The sequence below is a fragment of the Oncorhynchus tshawytscha genome, linkage group LG01, assembly GCF_018296145.1.
Source record: "Oncorhynchus tshawytscha isolate Ot180627B linkage group LG01, Otsh_v2.0, whole genome shotgun sequence".
Taxonomy (NCBI): domain Eukaryota; kingdom Metazoa; phylum Chordata; class Actinopteri; order Salmoniformes; family Salmonidae; genus Oncorhynchus; species Oncorhynchus tshawytscha.
Window position 1 is genome coordinate 18,532,754 of NC_056429.1, and position 17,607 is coordinate 18,550,360.

At 41.9% G+C, this 17,607-nt stretch overlaps 1 protein-coding gene across 1 annotated transcript; it reads left to right on the top strand.

The window, feature by feature from the left end:
- The first annotated feature begins 308 nt into the window (after positions 1 to 308).
- Positions 309 to 2,391, top strand: LOC112214646 (forkhead box protein A1-B-like). The gene is made up of 2 exons (XM_024373936.1): positions 309 to 904; positions 1,853 to 2,391. Exons 1-2 carry the CDS (start codon positions 470 to 472, stop codon positions 2,231 to 2,233), a joined length of 816 nt encoding a protein of 271 aa, XP_024229704.1. The 5' UTR covers positions 309 to 469; the 3' UTR covers positions 2,234 to 2,391.
- Positions 2,392 to 17,607: the final 15,216 nt, after the last annotated feature.

Sequence of the window (17,607 nt, forward strand, 5' to 3'; positions counted from 1 at the left end):
CCTCACTGTGAAGGATAAATTCACGGACATTTAAATAGTGGTACCTTCACAACTGTGATCCATTCTGATCTAGTGTACACAAGATACAGTTGAGCACTGCATAGATTGTAAAAATATACTGTTTTTTTCTCTAACCTATCTATTTGGTCTAACAAATTAGATTTTTCTAAACTTATTCGAGCTTTGGCATCACATTGAGTTTGAGTCACCAAACAATTAGAGTACATTGGGAGGATCCCTTTTAATTGTCCTAACTTGATCTTGTGACCAGAGACTTAACTTACTTAGCCCAAAGGACATTGAAGAGAGGCATCCTACCTGATGGAGAGCACAGCAGTGTCCTAGACCAGCGTCTTGAAATTAAGAAACAAAAACACCTGTGAAAGAATCTGAGGATTGCCTTTTGTGGTGGTTATAGATCATCTACATCGAAAGTATTAGTAACTGCCTTAAAAGTCTAAGAAGAACCATGGAGGACAGAAGCAGCTGCAACAATGACCGGGAGCGCTTGGGAATACGCTTCACCATAGACTACCTGCTGTACAACAAGGACAGTAAGTGTATGAGAGAAGAGCAAAATATTCCCGCAGTGGAGCAGACCCCTCATAGCCTACTGGAGGGCCAGAGTCTTGACATCCTCTCAGTGAGGAAAATTATCAAACCTGGGAGCCCTGAGAAGGGGCCAGAGGGAGAAGAGGGGTCAGAGGAGGAGAATGAAGAGGAGGAGGAGATCAAAGGGGAGAAAGATGAAGAGGAAACCACTACAGACAGCCCACAGGACAAGCCTTCCCAGTCCTACATCTCCCTTATCTCCATGGCCATACTTGCTTCAGAGGAGAAGAAGCTCTTGCTGTGTGACATCTACCAGTGGATCATGGATAACTACCCCTACTTCAAGAGCAAGGTATGTCCTAGTGATTCATTTCAGGGTTCATTTCAAGTTGAGAATTTGTCTGAATTAGGGTTGGGGCCAGTTTCATTTCAATTCAGGAGATACAGTACATTCCAATTCAATAATTTAAAAGAGTTCCATTTATTTAGAAAGCAGATTTTTTAAATGATTGAAATGCAATTTCAATTCATTTAATATATGAACTGAATTGACATTGCCAACCCTGTATAGCCAATAGCCAATTACAGATATTCCTATCAATTTAACTGAATAACAGTAGACCTTTGCAAAGTTCTTTGGTCAAGCAATGACTAGTGTGTGGAAAGTTTCCAAAACGTAAAGTACTATTCTGGGACATTACACACTTCCTCCACTGTAGTCATAAGGCAGCATCTGAAAATAAAGAGCTTGAAAAAAGTTGATCTATAATATTAAATGTTCACTATATTCCTATTGTAAGCTGTAGAAATACAGTGGTCTGACTCAGTAATGAGTATAATTGCTGCATGCAGGACCCTGGCTCGGCTGATGCTGTTGTTGCATGGAAGGTCTAACTGAGTCATCTCAAGGCTATAGGTAAACCTGTTGATAGCCGCAACAGGATAAAAACTAAAACTAGGTCTTTAACAGGTGTAACAGCAAGTTTACCTCATGATTGGGGGAGTTTGACAAAGTGAACATGATGGTTTCGTCTGGCAGCCAACTGAAACGTCATTGACCAAAGGTCACCATGGACCCTTCACATGAACTTGGCACCAATGAAATGAAAGCAAGAGCAAATTGCCATATTCTCGGTAAAGTGTATCAATGTATATACTGGGGATTCAGCTGTGAGGGAAAATGATTATTAGTTTCTAATAAATTAAGATACTTTCTGTTCCAGGGCCACATACAACACTTCATTCACTACTCAACTTTATACTTCATGTCTCATATGTGAACTTTATTGTTGTCCTACAGGATAAGAACTGGAGGAACAGCGTCAGACACAACCTGTCCCTGAACGAGTGCTTTGTGAAGGCTGGTCGGAGTGACAATGGTAAAGGCCATTTCTGGGCCATCCACCCTACTAACTTCCAGGACTTCTCCAATGGGGACTACCATCGCCGCCGGGCTCGCCGCAGGATCCGCAGAGTAACAGGACAGCTCCCCTACGCCCTGCACACACCCTATTACCCCCTCCATAGGCCCAGGGGGGTGTGGTGCTGGTGCTGTCCCCCAGCCCACCCTCTCTCCGCAGCCCACCCTCTGTCCTACGTCTCAGCCAGGATCTATTGGAGCTGGGCCAGCCTGCAGACCAGACGACACCCATCCACGCTCCGGTTCAATAGCACCACATAGAATTGGATGCATGTTGCATGTTGGTCTGTTCTTTATATGACAGGTGGCTGAGAGAGATGTATTGAGTATGATTGTGAAATCTGTGGCTGGCTGGCACAAATAAGAGTACCAAAGCACCAAAGTATGATATTGCACAATTTTTGTTTGAAATGCAATACACCAGATTTGTACTGTGATAGTATACATGTATATTGTATTTGATGAATTCTGTATATGAAGAAAATGAATTGTAAATATACCAATGAAGATATTGCAATATTTTATATATCTTGCACAATTTCAAATAAATAAACAAAAAACTCACCCAGCAAAGTGTCATTGATTTCTGTCAGATGAGAAAAGGCTTAAACTGAATGATAACTTTTTGAACTAGTAAATAAAGAACTTTAAAGTAACAAATCTGTACAGAATAATGGACCATACAGATGACTGTTCTGAGAAGACATATGGTACTCCGAGTAGTACAGTTCATCAACTGAGCATGTGCATGTGTGTGTGCGTGCGAATACCTTTATGTGTCTGTGTGTCTTTTTGTGTGCCTGTGTATTCACTTGTGTGGTTGTATGTGGTTGTGTGTTCCTAATTGTGTCTGTGTGTGGTTGTGTGTAGATACAGGGTGTTAAAAGTGAGCCCACTCCGGCAGCCCGGCGTGGTTTAGATGCTAATTAGTCAGAGCTGACAGGTTACCAAATCTTGTGCCGTAAGAGAGACTAAAGCAGGCTTCCCAAAGCTGACTCCGGGGATAAGCACCTGGATAATCCCAGAGATCCCAAGGAGTTTCGAAAAAAATAGGAAGCTTATCACACAGTGTAATCTGTAACCGCTCCTGTGGTGAAGAGACACTGCGGGAGGTGAGGGAAGGGGGAGGGAGGTGAGGAAAGGAGGGAGGGAGATGAGAGGGGGAGGGGGAGGGGGAGTGGATGTCATGGAGAGGGCGAGGTGCAGGTGGAGGAGTGGACATGGATAGGCCAAGAGGACAAGGTCATTGTCAAAGTCATCACAGGCAACAACAAGTAGAAGGTATTCAGGTCCAATCAAACCCAACAGTCAATCAAACCCAACAGTCAATCAAACCCAACTGGAAATGTGAAAGAGTTATGATACAGTATACAATAATAATGATCTTTAAACAGATCTGAAAATGGATAGGGAACTGACACCATATTTCTTTCCCAAAGGGCAAAACGTGTTAAAATATGCAGCAGCATGGTCAGAAAATCATATCTGGAGAATACAACAAGATTAAAAAGAAAAGTCAATCAGCTATCAGTTATTCCATTAATAGGAAATTCCTATGTGATTTCCAAAGGTTGACATTTAAATTCACAATACTTGAGTTGTTTTTTTAATGAATTATGCTGCTTGTTTATTGCAAATCACATGAGTTTTTTTTCTTCAGATAAAGCAATACATCTGACATGTAGATTAGTGTAACGGTTTTTTTTTAGCTGAAGTAGTGGCGGACCAAAATGCAGCGTGGTTGTTATTCATTGTCCTTTAATAAAGAAACTGTACACGAATAAACTAACAAAAGTGTGAAAACCTAAAACAGTCCTATCTGGTGCAAAACACAGAGACAGGAACAATCACCCACAAACACACAGTGAAACCCAGGCTACCTAAATATGGTTCCCAATCAGAGACAATGACTAACACCTGCCTCTGATTGAGAACCATATCAGGCCAGACATAGAAATAGACAAACAAGACATCCAACATAGAATGCCCACTCAGATCACACCCTGACCAACCAAAACATAGAAACATACAAAGCAAACTATGGTCAGGGTGTGACAATTAGATTACATTATAGAAAGAAAATAGAATGAATCTATTAATGGGAAAGGGCTAAAATACAAGAGACAAACATCTCAATACCCAATTTCCATCTATGTTCATTAGAGCAATGACAAATCCATCTAATTAATTTTTGTTGACCAAATCTCTCGATTCGTTGTGGACAAGCTAATTAGATCACTAATTAGTTTAATTCCCATGAATTGCACTCTGCATTAAATCCTCATCAATTTGTGAGCTTTAGGGCTTTAATTCTGTTGCATATGTTTGCTGCATGCTGGCAGGAAACAAGACTTTGAACAGGTTGCATCCACACACACACACACGCACACGCACACACACACACACACACACACACACACACACACACACACACACACACACACACACACACACACACACACACACACACACACACACACACACACACACACACACAATAAAGTGAAGTTCACAATAAAATTTGCAATGAACAATGGGAAAACTATCAGACAATGTAGAGCCCCTTGAATGACTTTAACGTGATACAACACATGTTGTCAAGTTGTTCAACTTTTAGTAATGATGTCTAATCCAAAATAGCATAATTGAAGGTTTAAAAAATGTTGGGAATAGTCAAGCAATGTGCAATATTCTTTCGGCCTCTGACATTGTAGGTGTGCCATGCATTTTAGGAATATGTGAGTTGTCCATCGTCAAGAAACCTGATATCTCAATATTCCAAATAAACTCTCCATTCAATGTATGGTGGTCAGAAGTTAAAAGTGTTCACAGTAAGATGACTGACGTGGTCAGTGTGTGGTACACTTTAGCCCCAGCCTGTAGGGCCATTGCAGAGGGAGGTTGTCAGGTTGGGTGCTTTAACTTCTTAATCTAATAGGATAGGCTGAAGGGTTCAGGGGATTACTGTCCACGACTTGTGCCTGATTAACAGATCTGAGAGTGAGGTAAGAAGATGTGTCCTGCTGTGATGAAAACTTATGGCCATGTTCTAGTACATTAGTACATTACAGTATTCCAAAGCTAGCTCTGATAGCTCTGTTGTAGTATCTCTTGGATTGATTATGGCTCAACACAAGACACAATATTGACAAATGTTGACCACACATTGGCTGATGTCTGATTCCACAGAGCATCTGTAAAACAGAAGAAAATTACATAAAGCTGGGGGTTGTATGTGAATGACATTTGATAAGACAAGAAAGCACAACTGCACCACCAAAACTTGGCATATAAAAAATATTATTTCAATAAATGTGTCAAATGTGTTAGATTATTTGTATTAGTCAAGCCTTAAATTACCCAAATTTAGCCAATGGTTCACTTAGTTCAATGACCTAGGATATACAACTAGGTTTACTAAATTCATAACGGAATATGTGTTTTTTGTTATTCTCTGTCAAGACAGAGTGTGAAAAATGTGTTTCTGAAATCTACTTGTTTTCTCATTTATTGTGTCAAAACTGGACATGGAATAACAGAAAACAAACAACATCAAAATATATTCAATTATTTTTCATACCTGGACGTACACGCCCCTCAGAATATTCACAGGGATTACAGCCTAGGTTGGCAGCTGAAAGAAAGGATTAGACTGTGTGAGTGTGACAGAAAGATAAAAATGCTAGCAAAGTTGCATAACTAATTATGATGTTAGCATGCCAACAGAACAAACTCAAAAACAATTGAACAAAGTTGGCTTGCACTAGCTTGCACTAGCTGGCTACAGAATAGCTAGCAGGCTGGCTAGTTAGCTCTACTTGGTTACTGGCTATAGTCATGCTAGCTAGTGGTAGCTAATGGAAGTAAATTAGTCCCCTTTATTTAACTAGGCAAGTCTACTTCCGGCAGAAAGGTAGCTCGATCTTCTGTTGGCTGATGGTGTTTGTTGACTAAGTAATAATGAACTGCAATTACTGTAAATAGTTACCTATCTGGCACTTTGCATAGCTAACTTTCATATTGCTTATGTATACAATAATCTCCTTACTAAACTATAGTCAGTGCTGATGCGTGTGTTCTTGTGTGTGCGTGTGTGTGTGTGTGTCTGTGTGTGTGAGAGTTCTGAATGTCCCCGTAGGAGAAAAGTACAAGTTGATCAGTTGATCATCATGAACTTTAGTTACATTAAGTAATACAGTAAGTTAAAATAAGCCTTTTATTGGCGTTGGTATACTTCACCAACATCCCTTCCTACTCACTGAAAGGCAGACCAAGGCTATACTCAGTACAAAACACGACTATTGTTATGACAATTGGCCGACTTCTCTGAATGTACACTGTGTAAAAAACATTAAGGACACCTACTCTTTCTATGACATAGACTGGCCAGGTGAATCCAGGTGAAAGCTATGATCCCTTATTGATGTCACTTGTTAAATCCACTTCAATCAGTGTTGATAAAGGGGTTAAAGAAGGATTATTTTTAATCCTTGAGACAATTGAGGCATGGATTGTGTATGTGTGCCATTCAGAGGGGGAATGGGCAAAACCACATTTCTAAGTGCCTTTAAACAGGGTATGGTAGTAGGTTCTAGGCACACTGGTTTGTGTCAAGAACTGCAATGCTGCTGGGCTTTTCATGCTCAACAGTTTCCCGTGTGTATCAAGAATGTCCACCACCCAAAGGACATCCAGCCAACTTGACACAACTGTGGGAAGAATTGGAGTCAACATGGGCCAGCATGCCTGTGGAATACTTACGACACCTTGTAGAGTCCATGCCCTGACGAATTGAGGCTGTTCTGAGGGCAAAAGGGGGGTGCGACTCAATATTCGGAAGGTGTCCTTAATGCTTTGTACAATCCGTGTATGCAGGAGTAGGATCTTAATTGAATCACCCAGTTGTTGCAAGCTTATAGCTTATTTGAGGTTTAAAAAGGCCTATCCAGTAGACATGATGCTCTCAAGGCCCCGCACTACCGCCTCCTACAACATCCTGATGGGAAACAATAATCCTGGCCCCAAGACTATAAGTCTGCCTATTTCTCTAACCCTGCTGTACCCTACTGTGCTGAGTCAATATGACTATAGAACAGTTGTACACTATTTGAAATGGAATGCTCAACAGTGATTATCTCTCTCTCTCTCAATTCAATTCAAATGGGCTTTATTGGCATGGGAAACATGACAATCCTCACAGTTCACTCACAGATGGTATGTAAGCTGATTGATGACACCTGCATGCCTGTTTGAGGGACAACTGGACAGAATATATAATAATTATTGGACATCAACTGAGACTCTCCTGTTCTTCCCTGCTGAAGTAATCTAGAAATCGAACCTTACTGCAGCAGGTACAGTAGCTCTGGCCGGGCAGCTTCATAGCAGGTTGAGGGACTTACTTACTTCCACTAGCTACTACTAGTTAGCCCTACCTGCCAGTAACCAGGTAGGGCTAGCTAGCCAGCCTTGTAGCCAACTAGTGCAAACCAACTTTGTTCAATTGCTGTTGAGTTTGTTCTATTAGTGTGCTAACTTCATAATAAGTTCTGCATCTTAGTCTAACATTAGTATTTTTATCTTCCTGTGACACTCACACGGTCTAATCCTTTATTTGTGCTGCCAATCTAGACTGTAACACCCTCTCTAAACCCTGTGAATATTCTATGAGGGGGTGTGTACTTCCAGGCAGTGTCGATTTCAGCATGTTAATCTTGATGAGGCAAACTCAAAAAAAGATGCATGCCAGCAAAGACACTACACAACACTAAACAATACATTAATTGCACTATAACGGCAACAAGCGGTGGCCACAAACTGTTAGGACCTACATAATGCTGTCCCAACAGCAGAGCTTTCTTTCCAGGACAATGGAGTGAATCCTTACCACTGCTACACCTTGCTATCAGCAGAGCCTTGTCTGGCAGCAAAACAATTCATTCAGCCTTGTTTACTGCCTTTTAAAAAAAAACTTAGCTGATATGGCTGACTTGCTTAAACAAATCTGGTTTCTACTGACAATTGAGATGTACAAACTATGGCATAAGGGAACGATGAGCGGATAAGAGGTATTCCGTCATTTCGATTAAGACATTAATGAGTGAGCTACGACGGACGTAGTCAATATATATATGTGTTTAGCACTTTTTAAATGTATAGCGACAGAATGCAGAACATGGGCTGCTCTTACAGTATGTTCCCTGTACACCAAGTCAGAACTGTAAGATAAATAAAGGGGGCATATAAGCAGACATTGAAATCTCTTCCAATATTAGATGATGACATTTCTCAAAAACAGGTTATAGGCTACATGTGCACCACCACTGAGTCAGAACAGTAATGTTATGCGAAATTAAGAGGTGAAAATATACCAAATTATTAGGGTGAGGCACATGGGCTACTAACAGCTTACTGCACAACATACATTTAGTATTACTTTCTTAGCTATAGTATACATATCTCCCTGGCATATTACATCATTTATGTAGCAGCATACAATACAATTTTGGACTCACCTTGGCTTATGATGTGCTCACTTAAACATGAAGGTGGCACGGTGGTCTTTTGTGGGATAATTTTGTCATCAAACGTTGTAATCAAAGTCTGGCATTCTCTGGATTTATGGTGGGAACTCTATTGAATAGCAGGCTACTGGTTGCTTTGCAATTCTTGCAGTTAGGCACTGATTCCTTCCAAACAGCTCATTGTTGAATTTGTGATTTCCAACTTGTTGTGTAATCTTTATGTCCAACGGCAGATGAGCACGATACGTTTTATCTATAATTTCACTTCATTATTTCTCTTCATTTGACACAGATTAAAAAGGATTTGCCAGTAGATTGTTGACTTGATTCATGATGATGACTGTTAGCTAAGACTTTGAAAGTAAGATGTTGACATGATCAGTCCAATAAAAGCTACTGTACATATAACGTGATTTGATGTCATTTTATCTGTCCTCAATGACTTTGAGCTTTCTTGGAAGGGCACTTGTAATATATACTCTATGGCAGGTCCCAAATGGCTGAAATGTTGGATGTCTACCCTTACTAGGGACTTAAACTTGGCGATGACATAGTGTTCCCATGTCTGACAAAACATTGAGCCAATCACGGCAGAATGCTCCTATTTTTTGCTGGCTAGCCCCAGCACCACAGAAAACACTGAGCTAGGCTGAAACACCTGCATTTTGGAGCTGCCTCGCTCAAGAAAACAAAAAAGAGACCATGTGTGTTTGCAGCTTAACTAACTCAATGATATTTATATATATTTTTTACATTGTATGTAAACTGATATGTGACACATATTAATGCCAAAATAACATGCATAACAGGCAAGCCCCAAAAATATATAATTCGTCCATTAAAATAACATCAAATTGATCCGAAATACAGTGTAGACATTGTTCATGTTGTAAATGACTACTGTAGCTGGAAACGGAAAGAAAAACGAGTTTTTCTTTCAAAAACAAGGACATTTCTAAGTGACCCAAAACATTCGAATGGTAGTGTATATTTAATTTATGCTTTCGTTTTTTGTGTGTTTTTTGTGTTGCTAAAGATATGGCGCTCAAAACAGCCCCACCTGCCCTGAATGATGGGTTGCCACTGCTTCCATGTATGAACCAAATGAAAAACGGAGAGACAAAAAATATATACATTTTGTTGTTATTTGTTTTTCATGACACAATAAATAAGAACATATTTTTTATTATTGGTTATCAGAAACGAGAAACGAGACATTTTCAGTTTATCCACTCTTAGTTATGACTCGGGAAATCAAAATGAGGAAAGGTACACGGACCCATGACAGATAGACTTGCATGAAATTGAAGTTTTGGAGAAGGTCGAAACAAGGTATTGTAAAGCATATGCATAGATAGAAACAGGTAGACTATTTCGACGTCAGCATTATGCTGCACCTGAACCGTTATCTCCGTCGTGTACAGTTGTGTCACAGGAACAATAGCCTCAGCTGCCTGAGCATCAAAGGCCCCATAATAGTCAATCGATCATCATGAATGCGAGGCGCTATTCTACACATTACTGTTAACAATCATTTGCCTCCCAATGCACCGTTGCCATCTTTGAAGCAATGTTTTATTGCCTTTCTTTTCATCTGCATCTGTCATCCCTGAGGTACACTGTTTGATCTCTCCCCACAACCCCCTCTCTGTCCCCGGGGTCGCGTTGACCTGTTGATTGGCAGCTGGGCTCAGACATATGGTAGGACGAGGCATCGACCGGCGCTCCCGGGAGACGGAGGCAGACGGAGTGATTTTCTTTTGCAGGGGGAGCGGTGATGAGAGCGGAGAGGAGAAAGGACCAGCGGTGCCGCGCTGCGTAAAGAGCGATATGGCATATAACCACTAGATGGCGCAAGATGTCAATAAATCCTCGAAATTGTTTTGACCATTTGAAACAAATATTTCAGTTGGGCTCCAATTCGTCACACTTTATGGAAATTCTACACACGCAATATGTAGACTTGCATGTCACTTTCTGGGTACAAAATACAAGCAACAGATTAAGACAGGAAAGCAATACTTCACAGAACAAGACACTAATTTAAAAAAATTGTCAGACGAGAATCTCAAGAGATCAGCTCTTTCTCTCCTGGTGAGTATCAGATTTCTCATTATATTGGAAATATCATATTAACCTGATCATTATAATGTTCCCTTACTAGATGCCTTATGGTACCTTTCCTAAGATGTGGATGTCGGTTAAGGCAACCCCCCTGCACCTCTTTGATTCAGAGGGGTCGGGTTAAATGCGGAAGACACATTTCAGTTGAAGGCATCCAGGAGTACAACTGACTAGGTATCCCCCTTTCCCTCTCCTTTTACTGTAGGGCTAAGCAATACCACCGTATGCTAGTCCAATGTGTGCTAATAGGGGAAGCTGAAATCTCTAAAAGCAAGAACAATGTGATACAGCCTCTGGTCAGGGGGAGATGGTAGATGTTAGAGTCCAGTGCCCTTTCCCTTTCTCCCTCCCTGGGGACCACGGTTTCTATGGGGATGGTTCTCGCCCAGCCAGCAGTGAACCCTGCTGACCCTTAACCTTTAGGCCATGGCCAGGGTCAAGAGGTCAGTGGTGGCCAGAGGTCTATGAGAGCACTTCCATGATTGGCACTCTGATGCTCACTCTATTTTTTTATTTAACTAGGCAAGTCAGTTAATAACAAATTCTTATTTACAATGACAGCCTACAGGAAAACTGCCTTGTTCAGCAGCGGAACAACAGATTTTTACCTTGTGAGCTCTGGGATTCGATCCAGCAACTTTTCAGTTACTGGCCCCCCAACGCTTTAACCGCTAGGCTACCTGCCACCTCACTGCCCCCTCATCTGCAGTCCTCACCTTTCTCCCAGATTTCACCTCCCATTTGCATTTATATTGGAAACATTAGTGCATAACATTCCATATTTTAGCATTTTTGTTTCTGTAGGTATTCTACACTTAAGGCAACGTACGTGCGCTCAATAGTCTACACATTGCATTTGATTCTATACATCCTCATACATATATTGCCCATATACACACGGATGGACATTCTATGTATTTTATGAGTTATCGGTAGGCTACGAGTAATGCACAATATTCAGCTCTAACCCCTGTATGACGAAATTACGTTTATGACAGCAATAATGATCATCGGTATTCCCCACAGCCCCATGTAACCCACTGTAGGCTACGTGTTGATGTTTATAGGCCAAAGTGTGAGTGTATGGAAGGGGGGAGGGGAAATGCACCACTGGCCTACTCGCAGGGAATAATTGCAGAATCGTGGGTCATGTGACCCTAGCCTTCCGCTCCCAAATAATTTATCCCCTGGCTGATAGCTCGTCAATATCAATTTATTAATTTAACAGCTCTGGACTGATAATAGGGACTGCACACGGTTAGTGTCCTGAAGCAGGGAATAAGGGCACATTTTACAGTGAGGCTAGAGGATGGAGGGAGGTTAGAGGTGTGAGGAGAAAGATAGCCGAGGGAGAGAGAGACTGGGGCTGTGGAGTGATCAATGATTACGTAGAGGGAGTGATGGAGTTTGTGGTGTAAAAGGAGGATATCAATTGTTCATGACACAAGGCTGTTGATGAGAACATGTGAACATTTATTAAGACCTAATTTGATGACATTCAATGACACTAACATGTCTGGAAGGTTCAAGTTAAACTATGCTACCTAAAGACATCCTCTTTATGTAAAACATAATAATATTAATACTTCCCAAAAAACAACATCAATTTGAACCCTGGCCCTCTTGACCTTTATGCCCTCACTTTGAATTCTAATAAAAAAGAGTAATAAATATACATCCTGCATAGTTCATATACAATCTCCTAGCTAGCACCCCCTCACCCTGCAAACCTGTCCCAAGCTATTACATACCATCCCTGAAGGAGGCTAAAGGGAATTTTAAGAACCCACTGCTCTGGGACTTTTTACCTTCCTCCGCTGACCCTCTTCTGATTCCACCCCCTGACCCCACTAACACAGGCCAGTGACAGTACTGACACCCCTCTCGCTTCCGTTGGTCAGCTGGACAGGAGAAGAACTTATTTGAATAAACAAATTTGCATTGTTTCTGGGGTCTTAAAAATTGATGCTACTTTTCGCTCCATCACTGACCCGTCAATCCATCTTTTTGTCATCCATCCATCTATCTATCCATCCATATCAATCCATTTGCACAATGAATGAAAAATAAGAGTGAAGGTGACAGGCATGCAGCGAATGGTCATGGGAGCTGAAAGTCATTATACTTATATACAATTTCATCTTCTATAATCCATATTTTTACAGAACAAATCATTTTCCGTTTTATTTTTCTTTGATAAATTGTTCTTCTTCTTCATTGTAATATCCCAGGGGGTTCTGATTGGTACAGTTCATACCATGCACATGCTTTACTGTTCTGAGCACTGTCTTTATGCTAACAACCCCTGTGGTGGACTCAGCCTTTGGAGAGGGCTGTATGCTGTACGGCGGTGGCAAGTGTCAATGGAGAGGCCGTGTCGGTGTGAGAGATGATAGACTGGGGTTAAGAGGTGTCAACACACAGCGAGAGAGCTTGAGGACTCTTCAACTGAGCTGCCTGACACTCTCCAGGCCTCTCCTTTGATTAACTGCACTAAAGACAGCCAATCATACACACACACACACACACACACACACACACACACACACACCCACACACACACACACACTGATCATATGACACAAACTCAGAGCCTCTCTCTCTCTTTCACTTCACACACTCACAATACCCTCCTGAGGGAGAGGCGAACACATCACACTGCAGTGGGTAGCCTGTGTGTGTGGCTGACATACAGGAGGTGAGGATGTGTTCACAGAGGCTCTGTGATAGGTCCTCAAAGACCACAATGGATTTCTCACACATCCAATGTGAGGTATATGTCCGGTGGAGTGTGAAATACAATACTGTGGGGCTTTGCTCCTGTCAGACTGTGTCGAGCAACATACAAAGTATCATACAAGACACACTCTCTTTCCTTCTCTTTCCCACAGACACACATACTGAAGAAAATAATACACTTTAAAGAGCTTAAAACTCATTTTACTTATTTAAGTTTTTGTTGGTTAAAATGTAAAATAAGCAAGGCTGTTAACCCCAAATTTGTACCAAATCAATAATTTGGTCAATAAATGTGCCTAATTTGTGTGAACCTGGGCCCTCTTATATTTCTCTTAATTAACGCTCCCTTTGAACATCTGTCATGTCATTTGGGGTGTATTGCTTTCTTTTCAGGTTGCTTCCAACCACCCCTTATTTGTTCCTGTCATGACCGCTGACCTCAGACACGTGTGGTGGACTCTGCTCTGAGCGGATATTAGGCCGTCAAACCTTATTCCCCCCCCCCAGGTCTCCCTAAACAGCCGGAGAGGTCCCCTCTCCCTCCCCACCTCACCCACTGCTCCTGCAGCTGTCCACTTTAAAACATACATTGGACGGAAATAGAGATACGAAATATAAACAAAAACATTCCTGAAGTCTAGATATTGCATATGTCAATAACTATATCAAGAGAATGCTAATGTGCAAAGATAGGCATATGACTCACAGCAGTAGCACTAAAGGTACTTCAAGGAGCAGATGAATGAATCTCAATAGCCAGAGATGAAAGCTGGCTAGAAATGAAATCCACACAGGGGCCTGAATAACGGGTATCAATTCATCACTCCCCTCTTCGCGTGAGCTGTGAGGTAGAAAATATAGAGATAAAGAGTGGTAGAGATGGAGTGGTAGATGAAGGAGGTAAGGGTCATATAGAATGGTCCCTTTATGCTTTTCTTGGCCTCCCCTCTCAAATGTTATTTTATTAGCCCTGTCAGATTGGAATTTGCCCAACTGTAAACAGATAGAATGGGCTTAATTAAGAATTTTTGAACGGGGATACAGTCAAGTCCGGAAACATTAGAGAGATGCAACCGGGTGTCGTAAAGATTGATTGAGACAAAGAGGATGGAAGGACAGGGAGAAACAGTTGGTGGAGGAAGGGGGGTCAGGAGTGGTATATGATACAATGGAGGTATATTCTTCTGTTGCTCCGGGCAGGGATCCGAAATGGGTTTGGAAAGATAGGGAGAAACGATTTTTAATGCATTAACAGCCTGCTTGTGTAGGGCAATAACAAGGACAAGATCCGCGCTAAAATGTTTGACATCCTGCACAGAGATCAATGGATCCCGGCTCTGCGCATTAACAGAGCACACACACCTAGGACCATGTATCCACCTGGGCTACCGGCTTAGATAACACACACACCTAGGACCATGTATCCACCTGGGCTACCGGCTTAGATAACACACACACCTAGGACCATGTATCCGCCTGGGCTACCAGCCTAGATAACACACACACCTAGGACCATGTATCCGCCTGGGCTACCGGCCTAGATAACACACACCTAAAACCATGTATCCGCTTGGGCTACCGGCCTAGATAACACACACACCTAGGACCATGTATCCGCCTGGGCTACCGGCCTAGATAACACACACCTAAAACCATGTATCCGCCTGGGCTACCGGCCTAGATAACACACACACCTAGGACCATGTATCTGCCTCGGCTACTGGCCTAGATAACACACACACCTAGGACCATGTATCCGCCTGGGCTACCGGCCTAGATAACACACACACCTAGGACTATGTATCCGCCTGGGCTACCGGCCTAGATAACACACACCTAAAACCATGTATCCGCTTGGGCTACCGGCCTAGATAACTCACACACACCTAGGACCATGTATCCACCTGGGCTACCGGCCTAGATAACACACACCTAAAACCATGTATCCGCCTGGGCTACTGGCCTAGATAACACACACACCTAGGACCATGTATCCGCCTGGGCTACCGGCCTAGATAACACACACACCTAGGACTATGTATCCGCCTGGGCTACCGGCCTAGATAACACACACCTAAAACAATGTATCCGCTTGGGCTACCGGCCTAGATAACACACACACACCTAGGACCATGTATCCACCTGGGCTACCGGCCTAGATAACACACACCTAAAACCATGTATCCGCTTGGGCTACCGGCCTAGATAACACACACACCTAGGACCATGTATCCGCCTGGGCTACTGGCCTAGATAACACACACACGCAACCCAACCATGAGAGGGCAGAGAAACAAGTGGGTGCACAGGTGTATTGTATGCAAACTTGAGGATGAAATGGAAAAACAAGACTAGCCAAATCCATATCCACATGTAAAATGATATGTAGGCTGCTGAAATTACAATAGAGAATGGAGCTGGAAACCCATCAGTCTGAACCTGCACTGTATAAATAGGCAACAAAAAGAATAAGAGCCCATCTGTTGTTCCCTCTGGACCTTAAGTTTTCATTCAATACATTATTTACAGCTATATTTGTACTGAGGTATGGGGCCTTTCTCTCTCAGGGATACTTACTTATAGACCAGGGCTCTATCCACTTACAGTTGAAGACGGAAGTTTATATACACCTGAGCCAAATACATTTAAACTCAGTTTTTCACAATTCCTGACTTTTAATCCTCGTAAAAATTCCCTGTCTTAGGTAAATTAGGATCACCACTTTATTTTAAGAATGTGAAATGACAGAATAATAGTAAAGAGAATGATTTATTTCAGCTTATATTTCTTTCATCACATTCCCAGTGTGTCAGAAGTTTACATACACTCAATTAGTATTTGGTAGCATTGCATTTAAATAGTTTAACTTGGGACAAACGTTTTGGGTAGCTTTCCACAAGCTTCCCACAATAAGTTTGGTGAATTTTGGCCCACTCCTCCTGACATAGTTGGTGTAACTGAGTCAGGTTTGTAGGTCTCTTTGCTGACAGATGCTTTTTCTGTTCTGCCCTCATATTTTCTATAGGCTTGAGGTCAGGGATTTGTGATGGCCACTCCAATATCTTGACTTTGTTGTCCTTAAGCCATTTTGCCACAACTTTGGAAGTATGCTTGTGGTCATTGTCCATTTGGAAGACCCATTTGCTACCAAGTTTCAACTTCCTGACTGATGTCTTGAGATGTTGCTTCAATATATCCACATAATTTTCCTTCCTCAATATGCCATCTATTTTGTGAAGTGCACCAGTCCCTCCTGCAGCAAAGCACCTCCACAACATGATGCTGCCACCCCCGTGCTTCACGGTTGGGATGGTGTTCTTCGGCTTGCAAGCCTCCCCCTTTTTCCTCCAAACATAATGATGGTCATTATGGCCAAATAGTTCTATTTTTGTTTCATCAGACCAGAGGACATTTCTCCAAAAAGTACGATCTTTTTCCCCATGTGCAGTTGCAAACCGTAGTCTGGCTTTTTTTATGGCGGTTTTGGAGCAGTGCCTTCTTCCTTGCTAAGCGTCCTTTCGAGGTTATGTCGATATAGGACTCATTTTACTGTGGATATAGATACTTTGTACCTGTTTCCTCCAGCATCTTCACAAGTTCCTTTGCTGTTGTTCTGGGATTGATCTGCACTTTTCACAAAGGATGTTCATCTCTAGGAGACAGAACGCGTCTCCTTCTTGAGCGGTATGATGTCTCCGTGGTCCCATGGTGTTTATACTTGCGTACTATTGTTTGTACAGATGAATGTGGTACCTTCAGGCATTTGGAAATTGCTCCCAAGGATGAACCAGACTTGAGGAGGTCTAAAAAAACAATTCTAGGGTCTTGGCTGATTTCTTTAGATTTTCCCATGATGTCAAGCAAAGAGGCACTGAGTTTGAAGGCCAATGCATCCACAGGTACACCTCCAATTGACTCAAATGATGTCAATTAGCCCATCAGAAGCTTCTAAAGCCATGACATCATTTTCTGGAATTTTCCAAACCATTTAAAGGCACAGTCAACTTAGTGTATTCTGACCCACTGGAATTGTGATACAGTAAATTATAAGTGAAATAATCTGTCTGCTTTTTTTTGTTGAAAAAATTACTTGTGTCATGCACAAAGGAGATGTCCTAACCGACTTGCCAAAACTATAGTTTGTTAACAAGACATTTGTGGAGTGGTTGAAAAATGAGTTTTTAAGACTCCAACCTAAGTGTATGTAAACTTCCAACTTCAACTGTACCAGTGCCTTACCAATGGCTC